Raw genomic sequence first — 13,378 nt, 5'->3', positions numbered from 1 at the left:
CTGGTGACAAAGGGAAGGTCAGAGAGTCAAAAATCTGGTCAACACACCCTTTGATCCCAGGCCACTATGCAGGCAGCCCTTCGGAGCAGGCAGCTTTGCTCAGAACCCTGCATAAAGCTGGTACCAATGACTGGATGTGATCTGGGGCCACTCGGGTGCTACCCTCTTGGAGTTCACTTTCTCCAAAGGTTTCCATGGTCATCCTTCCTTCATCTCTCTAATGATACTATCTAAACATGACTTGGAAGTCTTTTTTATCTTAAACACTTTATTCCTAAAACCTTAGCATGAGATATACCTTTTCCTTGGAAAGCAAATTTTCCTGCATGCCAGGTTTCCTTTGCTACAATTTTTAGAGTGCAAATACTTTCTCATAGGCCTGTTGTCTTGCACTCCCACCTCGAGGTTAGAATGATATTTCAGATCCAGAAATGGGAAGAGAATTTTTCCAATTATGTTTTTGGTGTTTTATTATTCCAACCAATCCATATAAATGCAAATAGGGAATTAGGAAGATTCCTCTGCAGTAAACCTTCTCTCTTCCCTACATGATGGACATCATGATTGCCATGAGCTTACTAACATAGTCACTGTTTTTCAGCTTTGCAGAAGGAAGTGATGTCTATTGGCCTATCTAATTAGCTTCCCCACCAACAATGCTAGGAAGATTTTTTTTAAGTCCAAAACCAAAAAAACACCGTTTTCCTTGACCATCACCTGTCAGATTTTTCCACTGTTCCTTGGGAGCACTTTACATCTCCTCCACAAAGCCTCCTGGGGCTGTGGAGCCTGTCTGTAGGTAGGCAGTGCATGGATTCCTTCCTGGCATTTCCAGATGCCCCGAGGAGCATCCAGGCTTGCAGTGGAGGATAAGGAGAGTGGAGCTGCCAGTAGAAGTGCCAGGGCGGTTCTATTACTGCCTTCACCAGGATATTGTGAACAGTAAACAGGATAATACATATCAGATGTCTGGTACATAATATGTGGGCTTCCCAGGTGGCACTAGCAGTAAAGAATCCACCTGCCGATGCAGGAGACACAGAGACGGGTTCGATCCAGGGTCGGGAAGATCTCCTAGAGTCGGAAATGGTAACCCGCTCCAGTATTCTTCTTGCCTGGGAAATCTCACGGACAGAGGAGCCTGGCAGACTACAATCCGTGGGGTTGCAAACAGTCAGACACAACTGAGCACACAAACACACATGTAGTGTGTACTCACTAAGTGCTAGCTGTTACTCTCATATGCACTTTAAATTAAATTTTAAATATATATACAAATGTATATTGAATGTGCCATCAAGTTTATAACTTAATTTTTATTTCCCGTAAATATATTTTCCTTAAATCCATGTCTCTCTTTAGAAATTTGATATTTTCAAGAATAATAATAATAAAAAAGCAAAGTTGTCCTCATAGACACAAAGGCCAGGACCTTAGGGACAGAAAGCAAAGGGACACGAAGATCCTAAGTCCTAAAATACATTAGGACTTGTTCATCTCATCTGTGTCTGTACTGATAGGGTGAAATGGAAAATGTAACAGTTTTGTTGGTTAGTGTTTTTTACAGAATTAAACATGCACATACATATTTATTAAGGTTATGCATTTGAGGTAATAACTCATCAACCCATGTTGCATTATCCTTTTTTTTTTTTTTTTTTTTTTTAAGTAATGTCAAGAGTTTCTATGGAAGGGATGCCTGGTCTTCTCTGGAGCAGGAGGGAGTGGGGCTTTAAGAGGCACAGATTGGGAGAACTGACTCACAAGGGACTCGCCCCATCCCCATAGCAACGACGGGTCATCAGTAGTTTTCTGGTTGTCTTGATCTTTACCGGCGATATTTCTGTGTTTAAAGATTTAAAAAGACAAATTTCGGAGACAAAACAATGATCCATGTCTCAGTTTATTTGATGGGAAAGGGTGGCAAGAGTTAGACCCAGAGGGCTCTGATCACATTGTTTCTGGTGTCAATCGACTGAGGAAAACACACTTGTGTCATCAGCCTTAACTTTGCTTCTCACAAGACTTTTTTAGAAGCTGAAATATCACATCCCCAAAGCATTGGCCCAGCTAAGCCATTTCAGAAAACCATATTGAAAAGAAAAAAAAAAATCAGTATTATATTACAGGCACGGGAAAAAAAAATCACACCATTGTAAGCATAGTAAAAATACTCATACTTTTTGGTCAATTTAAGATCAAAGCAAATGTGTCTATCCCTACTCAGGCAAGCTGCTAACTGATCACATAAATATTTTATTCTCTCACAGTGAACGTTTGACACGGGCTTACATTTTTTAAAACTTAATTTACTCTGTACCAGGAAGGAGAGAGAAGATATTTAAAAACTGACAGTGTACCAATACTTAATGATAAAGATATAACTGACTTTTAGCACATTGGTCACACTATACAAAATTTGGGATTAATTCCCAGAGTCCTTTGCACACTTATTCATGATTTTGCTCTTCGAAAGGAAGTTTTTTTCATCCCTGTGCCGACGCCATTTCGAAAGGACCTTTTCATAAGTGTCTTCTCCAAAATTGGCTTTAGAAAATCTAGTCCCTCTCTCCTGTCCATCCTGGTTGGGCAGCTGTTCAGCAGAATGACAAAGTAATCAGATTTTCCAGACACCTGGCAATTAAGATGGGGGAGAGGGAGAGAATACAGCTTTAGGGTTCAAAGCTTATTTCAATTGTAACAATCTTCAGAATTTTATGGTGATAAATCCAATATAGCCAATATTCAAAGAGGGTTTTGCTAAAACACTTTTAAAATATAGACTTTATCAAAATACAAAATACTGTTTGAAGCTGTCTACCCTCTTCTCTAAATTTTGTACTACTTATGTGATTGCAGCTATTCAGTTAATGCATCGTACATCCTACAGTTATCTTGTTGCTATTACTTTATAATGAACCTTTCAAGTGGCACTAATTAGTCTTGGGAATATTTTTTTTAATTCACTGAGGAAAACAACCCATGATAACCAAACTCCAGGTTTCAGTTGCAGCCACTTTCCTTCTGAGGCCTGTCCTGAGTCACTTTCCAAGTCTCTCCACAAGGATGTCTTTGAACTTGAGAGTCGACATCTTTGTCTCTTGACTTTGGCTCAGTTCCACCAGGGGCTCAAAGGCCTGAATGATGTAAGATGGTATAGGGGGACTTAGCTGTGAGAAACAAGTCTGACGTCTTAGAGCTCAAGTTGGCCATCGAGAACACGCAATTCAATCCCATACTTTGTAGATGGAGAAGCTAAATAAAGACCTGAGGGGAATGATGGGTAGTCTTTGTGCTACGTGCTTATTTGTATTACCTGATTTCAACCCCTCAAAAAGCTTTATGAAGTTGGTACTATTATTTCCTTGCTTATAATTTCCCTTAAATAAGGAGATTAATTACATGGCTTATAGGTGAAGCAGGACTTGAATTGAGGAATCAGACTCCAAGCCCATATTTTTCAACTGTGTGAGAGCTACAAGAAGAAAGAGGACTGAATGTTTTTATCACAGATAAATAACATTCTACAGTGCCAAAAGCACATATTTCCTCTCCTGGTACAGGAAAACAAGTTTGATTTGGAGTGACTTTGAAAGTTGAGATGGGACCAGAGTGCATCCCAAGATTCTCCACCCCCCACTGGGGTGGAGGCTTCCTCAGCAATCAGAGCCCCCAGAAAAACCATTCCCACTGGTCTCTGTGGGAATGCATGGGCATTTAGGAGTTTTAGATCTGGGAGTAATCGGAGAATTTCAGAGGTATTGGTCATATTTGTCATGGGAAAACCAATCAAATTAGTAGAGAAGATCTAAGCATGATATAATGCCATTTATTTTAAATTTCCAACAAGGGCCTATGAGTCATTTCGGGAAGGGAACACTCCAGTTCTTTCCAGAAATTCTCATAATTCCACATTTATATTGTAAATATATATATGCATCAATCCTAGCTACAACAACCCCAAAACATCAATGCCTGTGTTGCTCAGTCTTTTGGTCATGCCCGACGCTTCTCAACCCCATGGACTATAGCCCACCAGACTTCTCTGTCCCTGAGACTTTCCAGGCAAGAATACTGGAGTGGGTAGCCACTCCGTACTCCAAGGGATCTTCCCAACCCAGGGATCGAAACTGTGTCTTCTACATTGGCAGGTAGATTCTTTACCACTGAGCCACCTGGGAAACCCAAAACATCAGTAAACACCCCTAAAAGATACTTTGCTGATCAATGAAGGGAGTCCTTGTCAGACAGACTCATTAACTGCATAATATGGTATATTTGCCTGCTTTATAAACTTTATGAAGTTTACAACAAATATTATAAAAGCCTCTATGTTCTTTGCACACTCACCCTAAACAGTCAAATTGGCACCATTACTATGTGATGCAGTTACAATAAGAACAAGATTGTCACATGAAAAAATAGAAAAATGGAACATTCAGTGAAGGAAGAAACATTTCATTTATGGACAAGACGATCTCATAAGAACAATAGAAGAAAGAACATTCTTAATTAAAAAAAAACATGCACAAGTGCCTTTGTTCAACAGAAATGTCATGAACAAACCTTCAGGGAAAGAATAGAAAGTGATTAGGAAGGCATTTGAGAAAATATACCAATTTGTGGATTGTTACTCATCTCTTTGATCAATGTGCTGTCTTATAGAATCAATGACTAAATTAGTGTGGAATGCTCATAGGAGTAAACCAGAAAAAAGAAACTAGATTAAGTGAACAAGAAACAGAAAAATGACATGCAAAGATCGGTGAGAAGACTCATAATGTAAATAGCTAGATCATTATGTTGGGACATATAGTTATTGTTCAGAATTCATGTGGCATCTCATTATCTTAAAAGTGGCTTCATAAATTACCCTGATTTCAGTAATTACTGTGTGCCATGTTAACTTGTACTGAAGCAGAGTTAAAGCATAAAAATCTATCAATGACAAAAGATATTTAAAAAAATTTTATATTGACATAACACAACTGAAATATCATGTAGAAACAGCATTAAAAATTCCAAAGAAAGAAAATGTCATTTTCTGAATGTCTTGATCAGTTCAATGAATACAGTTAGGAATTCAATCAATGTTCTTCAATAAACATATGAATTAGTATTTTATATTATGTTTCATTGAGAACTGACATATTATCTATATCCTGTATCTGAAAAAGTTACCATTTTTGTAAAATTAAGAAATTTGCTGCTTTTCAAAAATAATCCTCTGTATCTTTAATATAGCTTCGAGTGTTAACTGTTCACTTTGATTATGAGTTGATGCATGTGAAACAAACAATTTATCATGAGCAAAGTAACTTATATTTTATGTTGAAATTATTTTCTTATGCAAGGCCAACTCTTAAATAATTCAAAGCAAAGTTTAATATAACCTGTATTACTATTGTAAAAATCTTTCTTTTTACCTAATTTTATGGTTACTCATATTTCTTTCATTGTAAGCTCTAATAATAAAGGAAATAACTTTTGTCACATATTTTTAGAGATTATTTTGAATTTATATACTCTACAATTTTAGTTAGTCAAGCATCAAAAATAGAGGCAAAACTCTTACCTTAGAAGATGAAATTGGATGACACCAAAACATATGCATTGTAGAAATCAACAGAAATAGAATAAGATTGAATTTTAATGAACTGCAGAGTAGGGAACAAAAATTCAGAAAAGTCTTATTCAGGCAAGTATAAATTAAAAAGCGTATACAAATTCAACATTTTTCTTTGTGGAAAAATGCAATCTCTTACCTAATCATTCTGGACTTCCTGAGATCTCTGCAGGTGGGTGATTTTATTCCCAGATTCCTCACTGTTACTGTCAGATCCTCCTTGGGTGATCCTTTTATACCAGAAAAGTTCAAGAGTGAAAATGTCATCATGTCCCATCATAGGTGACTAATTGATTCTGGCTGAGGCCTTTTGTTACTCTTAAGTTGGAAAAGGACAATAACATATAGGCATTGTCGTTGACCTACCAACTCTTGACTTTATTTAAAGTTTGCCATTAAAAATGTCCTTCAAAAGCCTTGTCTTCTAGACCAGAGGTCTCAAAAGGAACCAAAAGTTTGTTTAACTCAGAGTTTAAATACTAAAGAAGGATGACGTTATTTCCTTGAATATCCAGAGGTCTATTTTCAAAGAATAATGCACAAAGAATCCTTACAGGAATGAAGAACATCAACCCAAACACTGTGCATACATTGAGTTTTCCACAGCAGATGCCCTTTTTCCGGACTTCTGAAATTAGAGGAGGGAAACAAACGTCTCCCACCCACTACTTGCCACTCATCCTCCAGATAAGGGGAAGGCACAATCTCTCCTCCCTTTCCATTGTTGTTATTCAGTCGCTAAGTCATGTCCAACTCTTTGCAACCCCATGGACTGCAAAACACCAGACTCCCCTGTCCGTCACTGTCTCCCAGAGTTTCCTCAAATTCAAGTCCATTGAGTTGGTGATGTTATGTAACCATCTCATCCTCTGCCAGCCCCTACTCCTTTTGCCTTCAATCTTTCCCAGCATCAAAGTCTTTTCCAATGAGTCAACTCTTTGCATCAGGTGGCCAAAGTACTGGAGCTTCAGCTTCAGCATCAGTTCTTCCAATGAATATTCAGTATTGATATCCTTTAGAATTGACTGGTTTGTTTCCCTTGCACTCCAAGGGATTCTCGAGAGTCTTCTCCAGTACCGCAACTCCAGAGCATGAATTCTTCAAGAGCACCCAGTCTTCTATATGGTTTAACTCTTATATCCATCCATGACTACTGGAAAACCCATAGTTTTGCATCCCCAAAGTCCTGGGGCCAGAGTTCTAGGACGGGCTGTCTGCCACGGCTGCTTTTTTCTCTCCAGGGCATGAAATTCTCCAGGAAGCCTCTCCTGTCCCTGTGTAGCACATTAATAAATGGCATCCACATTAATGATGGGTGTCCACATTACTAAATGGATTCAGGAGCACTAAGGGTGAACAGATGTTACTGAGGCTTACAATGGAGGGGAACACCAAGCAAGGTGCTGCTTCCTGCTTGCGTAACTAGTGCTTCTGAGACAGAGCCAATATTTTTGCAATTCAAAGCAATGGAGGAAAATCCTTGCCTTCTCAAGATCAGCATCTTTTGGAGGACAAAGCTGTTCTATGTCTGGGATCTTCGATGCCCATTGGTCAGTGCTTCATCCCTTTCTTTTGGGAACTGCCCTACAATATGATTCTCATGTGATTTTCAATCACACAGTCACACTCCACCTTCCACAAGGAAAAGTAGTCAACCTGACTCTCAAGAGAATCCGGAAATTAGTGCCAAGTTGGGAGCTGGGACATCTGATCCAAAATCTTTGATAGCCCTTTGGAGACATTCTACAAAGACTTAAGACACCAAGCGACTCAACATCCATGGTTACTTTTGGTCTCTCCTTAAACCCAGCTAAAATTTTAAGAAGCAATGGAGAAAATCAATGAAACCAGAAGCCTATGCTTTGTCAAGATTTTTTTTTAAGATAGATTGGCCAAAGAAAAGAAAAAAGAGAGAAATACTTAAATTGTTAGCATTAGAGATGAAAGAAGCAGGATTGCTACCAACAGTTTAAAAAATTAGAGCTATGAAGAAATACATGGGTACTCAATATCTTGTAATAATTTATAATGGAAAAGAACTTGAAACTAGAAAGAAAGGAAGAGAAGATGACACAGATAGCATTTTGCTGAGTGAGGAGAAATCACTGAAGCAGGCTTGAGAAAGGTGTCTATTGAAATGGAGTTCGGTAACAGACCCACAACAGACTTGAGTATTCACGGAACGTGTTACTGTCAGATGTGGTGAAGGTGGTACTAACGAAGGAGCATCCTCTGGAACGTTAAGAATCAATTCAATCTCCCCTCCCCTCCCCAGTTCCCATGTGCAGACACCTTCTGCTTTGTCAGAAGACCATAGATTTATCCTGAAAAGAGGGTAAGGCAGAGGACCACCTGATGGACTGACTGAGGTACAGTGGCATTATGGAGTCCTCTCCCACCAAAAGGAAGGTTAAACAAGCATTTTGCTTAAAGCCAAGCCCCGTGGATCGATTCTCTAACTCAGGGCCGAGCACACCATTAGCTCTTTACTCTGGAGACAAGTGAAAGGAAGACTTGTCTCTGAGGTCCACCCTATGCTGCAAGTGTCCGTAAGCAAGGTTTTTCTTTCAACTAGGATTCGATGGTGGGGAGAAGACAGAAATTTGAGCACTGAGTGAGTGAAGTGAAAGTCACTCAGTCATGTCTGACTCTTCGTGACCCCATGGACTATACAGTCCTTGGAATTCTCCAGGTCAGAATAGTGGAGTGGGTAGCCTTTCCTTTCTCCAGGGGATCTTCCCAACCCAGGGATTGAACCCAGGACTCCTGCCTTGCAGCCTGATTCTTTACCAGCTGGGCCAACAGGGAAGCCTGGATGCCTGAAAATGTGGGGTGGAATCCAGGGGTATCTTGGGATAGGGGGATGAGACTGGAGTCAGGGGTATCTAGAAAACTCTGCCAGACACTGGTTCACAGGGCTCTGCTTGGGGCCACCACCTCCTTTGGTAACTGTGCCTGTCAAGTGATGTCCATGAGAGGCATTTCTGGCTCAATTGGAACCTGCAGAGACCCATTGTCAACACCAAAAGGGCAGGTAAGTGCTCCACTCAGCTTTGGAATTTAATAGACTTTTCATTGAAAGTTTATCCTCTTATTTGTCACAACGCAACCATCTTTGAGTCACCCAAGCCCTTTTCACACTTTTCCTCATGGCATCAGTGTGAATGCCAGAGGGAGAAGGGACACGTTCTTTTTGACTTTTTCTTCTCATTGGTCAAACCTGAAGTTGAGACACGCGTTCAGAATCATGTTTCAGAAGTTCAAGCACATCACGTACTTTGGACAGAAAAGATCAACAGGAGCCCGTTCTTTTCTAATTTCCAGTGCTTCCTTCCTGTTATGACCCCAAGAAATGTCCCCCAAGCACCACCTTGATCGCTACTGCATTTGGCTCCTTGCTGAAAGCAGAACTTGGAAATGTGTTTAAATGATTTTAAGGGAATAAGTGACAAGCTGGAAAAGGTCATCAGCTCAGATTAGTTTAGGGTTTTGGTGTCTTAAAAATAATTCTACAATTGAATCCATTGTCCCTAATTATAACACATATTAAGCCCTGCATCTTTCAGCATATATGGAAAAATCAATTTCATCTTAATGGCTTCTTAATTCATACAACTGCTGTATCCTCTGAAAGTATAATTAAAATGCAGAAAGTGGCTGAGTGCATTTTCTGGTTTTATACCAGAGTAGGGGAAATAAAGGCTAGGCAGAGCTTAGGTTAATTTATTGAAATAAATCATCTCTCCAGTGCCTGGTTGCTCCTAAAATGCTCTGTTAGAGTTTTCACTTGGGCGTTCAGAACAGGCCCAGTGTTGGAGACTGAGGTTCTACGGAAATAAAAGGCAAAGACCATCCAGAAGGTGCTGGTGGAACATAAAAAGTGCAAGCAAGGCTCCTTGCTTCAGAGCATCATTTCTCGGTGTTGGTGCTGTTAATATTTGTAGCTGATGGTTTTGGGAGGTTGGTTCCTGTGTGTTGCAGGAGGTGGGAACAGCCTCTGTTCAGTAGAGATTGGTAGAACTCCCCTCTGCCCCCTGAGCTGGGACAATGGAAAATGTCTCTAGACACTATCAAATGTCCCCTGGGTGAAGTGAAGTTGCTCAGTCATGTCTGACTCTTTGCAACCCCATGGACTGTAGCCTACCAGGCTCCTCTGTCCATGGGATTCTCCAGGCAATAGTACTGGAGTGGATTGCCATTTCCTTCTCCAGCGGATCTTCCTGACCCAGGGATTGAACCCAGGTCTCCCACATTGTAGACAGACGCTTTACCATCTGAGCCACCAGGGAAGTAGGAGAACCAAACCACCTCCATGGAGAACCACTGTTTAGAGATAAGTTCTCTGCTCACTCTCTCTCCACGGATGTGGAGTCTGTGGGCGGACATACATTTCACAAGCATGGCATCACTGTGGGGTGACAGTATGTTTTTCTTCCTTGGTGATGCATGAAACAGTGGTGCATCTTCTAGTGGAGAAAATCTTAGGTTCAGTGGAATCGTACCTGCTTTTCGAAAGGAACTATCAAAGGCAGTATTTGAGGCATGTTACTTAATATTACATGTTCATTTAGATAATAAGAAGAACTGTAAAAAAAGAACTTCATGGCCCAGATAATCATAATGGTGTGATCGCTCACCTAGAGCCAGACACCCTGGAATGTGAAGTCAAGAGGGCCTTAGGAAGCATCACTACAAATAAAGCTAGTGGAGGTGATGGAATTCCAGTTGAGCTATTTCAAATCCTAAATATGGTGAAAGTGCTGCACTCAATATGTCAGCAAATTTGGAAAACTCAGCAGTGGCCACAGGACTGGAAAAGGTCAGTTTTCATTCCAATCCCAAAGAAAGGCAATGTCAAAGAATGCTCAAACTACTGCACAATTGCACTCATCTCACATGCTAGTAAAGTAATGCTCAAAATTATCCAAGCCAGGCTTCAGCAGTATGTGAACCGTGAACTTTCAGATGTTCAAGCTGGATTTAGGAAAGGCAGAGGAACCAGAGATCAAATTGCCAACATCCGCTGGATCATCAAAAAAGCAAGAGAGTTCCAGAAAAAACATCTATTTCTGCTTTATTGACTATGCCAAAGCCTTTGACTGTGTGGATCACAACAAACTGTGGAAATTTCTGAAAGAGATGGGAATACCAGACCACCTGACATGCCTCTTGAGAAACCTGTATCCAGGTCAGGAAGCAACAGTTAGAACTGGACATGGAACAGCAGACTGGTTCCAAATAGGAAAAGGAGTACGTCAAGGCTGTTTATTGTCACCCCACTTATTTAACTTATATGCGGAGTACATCATGAGAAACACTGGGCTGGATGAAGCACAAGCTGGAATCAAGATTGCCAGGAAAAATATCAATAACCTCAGATATGCAGATGATATTACCCTTATGGTAGAAAGTGAAGAAGAAATAAAGAGCCTCTTGATGAAAGTGAAAGAGGAGAATGAAAAAGTTGGCTTAAATCTCAACATTCAGAAAATGGCATCTGGTCCCATCACTTCATGACAAATAGATGGGGAAACAGTGGAAACAGTGGCTGACTTTAAATTTTGGGGCTCCAAAATCATAGCAGATGGTGATTGCAGCCATGAAATTAAAAGATGCTTACTCCTTGGAAGGAAAGTTATAACCAACCTATACAGCATATTAAAAAGCAGAGACGTTACTTTGTCAACAAAGGTCTGTATAGTCAAGGCTATGGTTTTTCCAGTAGTCTTGTATGGATGTGAGAGTTGGACTATAAAGAAAGCTGAGCACTGAAGAATTGGTGCTTTTGAACTGTGGTGTTGGAGAAGACTCTTGAGAGTCCCTGGGACTGCAAGGAGATCCAACCAGTCCATCCTAAAGGAGATCAGTCCTGAGTGTTCATTGGAAGGACTGATGTTGAAGTTGAAACTCCAATACTTTGACCACCAGATGCGAAGAGCTGACCTATTTGAAAAGACCCTGATGCTGGGAAAGATTGAAGGCAGGAGGAGAAAGGGACAATGGAGGATGAACTGGTTAGATGGCATCACTGACTCAACGGACATGAGTTTGGGTAAACTCTGGGAGTTGTTGATGCACAGGGAGGCCTGGTGTGCTGTAGTTCGTGGGGTCTCAAAGAGTTGGACACGACTGAGCGACTGAAATGAACTGAACTGAACTGAAAAGTGAAATGAAGCTAAAGTGTTAGTTGCTCAGTTGTGTCTGATTCCTTGCAACCCCATCGATCAAGTCTGCCAGGCTCCTCTGTCCATGGAATTTTTCAGGCAAGTATACTGGAGCGGGTAGACATTGCCTTCACCGGGGGATCTTCCTGACCTGGGGATCAAGCGCGGGTCTCCCGCACTGCAGGCATATTCTTACTGTCTGAACCACAAGGGAAGCCTGACTAATAAAGAAGTATACTCTTAATTTTTTTCACTGACTTACATTCTTAGTTGCACACTTCTGCACCTTGTCCTGTTTTTCTTACACTTTGATTTATTTTAATAATACCCTGAAGTTGTTTTCAAGAAGGCAGACGTCATATTAGACATAGTGTCATCATATCACAAGTGGCGTTTTTATAAATAAATTCCATTAATCACTGATGTGATATCTATGGCATACTACTGATGCACCTGGCCACAGCAGCCAGAGGTGGCCTTTATAAGCAAGCACCGTGAGGAGAGGAAACCCTGCTATAAAGCACCTTGTTCTGCCAGAGACTGGACGCCTCCGGAAAGCATTTTCGGGAATGATCTTCACAGCAGCCAACACTTCATTTATGAATTCATCCAAGAATCAATGAAGGCCCACTCTCTTCCAGGAACTGCTTGAGTTTCTGGGGACGCAGCCATAAAGAAACCCCACAAAGGATAAACGCAGTGGGGGAAAAGGACAACTCCAAGGTCAGGGTGGGGGTGGGAGCAGCCCGTAACAGGACTTGGCCTTGACTGTGAGGAAGGGCACAGCAGCATGAGCCCCGAGGGGAAAGGGAAGAAGCACGTGGCCATCTGAGGACCCAAAGGAGGCTCAGTCTGGTGATCACAAGGATTCACTTGGGAAGGCCCAGGGGTTCCCCACGGGGCAGGGTGTGCACATCCTACCCTTGAATCTGAGGCTCACTAATGCTGTCAAGCTGGGGAGGAGACCTAATCCGATCTGTGCTTTAGAAGAACACTCTGGCTGCCAGGAGTGGGTGGAATGGGAAGACTGGACATCGGGACAAAGAGGCCCCCCCATGGGCTATGAGGTCAGGGTATAGACGGTGGTGAGGCTGTGCACCAGGTGGTGGCCCTGGAGCTTGAGAGAAGTAGATAAAACTGAGATGTTTGGGAGACAGAAATAAATGGACACCGTTAGTGACAAGATGTGTGGGGCAATGGGTGATTCAGAGCGATTTTTCACCAGCTCATCATAGCCACTCAGAAGTGTAGCACGTCCAAAGGTCAACAGTGACCAAGCCTGATCACATTCTCCCATCCTCCCCATCCCTCCTCCACTCCACTCCTTCTTCTCCAGAGTCGCTAACCACACAAGCGTCCAGCCTCTGTTCCAGCTGCATCCTCACCATCCTTCACCCTCATCAGGGCCTCTCCTCCTTCACCCAGCTCAGAGGCCATGGTCCATCATTACAATGATGCTCCCCCGCCAAAGCACCACCCCGACAACTGGCAAACTCCAACCTTGAGTGAATCCATGTGACCCCGTCTCTGAGCCTCACTCCGGTTATAACTGTAGCAAAACCTTACAACAGTGGTTCCCAGTCTCATG

General features: G+C 41.6%; 1 protein-coding gene across 1 annotated transcript; it reads right to left on the bottom strand.

The window, feature by feature from the left end:
* Nucleotides 1-1,896: 1,896 nt before the first annotated feature.
* NPS (neuropeptide S) lies at nucleotides 1,897-13,227 on the bottom strand. The gene is made up of 4 exons (XM_055560333.1): nucleotides 13,176-13,227; nucleotides 6,181-6,254; nucleotides 5,576-5,689; nucleotides 1,897-2,634 (listed from the first exon to the last, which is right to left on the bottom strand). Exons 1-4 carry the CDS (start codon nucleotides 13,225-13,227, stop codon nucleotides 2,455-2,457), a joined length of 420 nt encoding a protein of 139 aa, XP_055416308.1. The 3' UTR covers nucleotides 1,897-2,454.
* Nucleotides 13,228-13,378: the final 151 nt, after the last annotated feature.

Source organism: Bubalus kerabau, chromosome 22 (genome assembly GCF_029407905.1).
Source record: "Bubalus kerabau isolate K-KA32 ecotype Philippines breed swamp buffalo chromosome 22, PCC_UOA_SB_1v2, whole genome shotgun sequence".
Taxonomy (NCBI): domain Eukaryota; kingdom Metazoa; phylum Chordata; class Mammalia; order Artiodactyla; family Bovidae; genus Bubalus; species Bubalus kerabau.
Note: the sequence above shows the minus strand (reverse complement) of the source record. Positions and strands in the feature narration are given on the sequence as shown.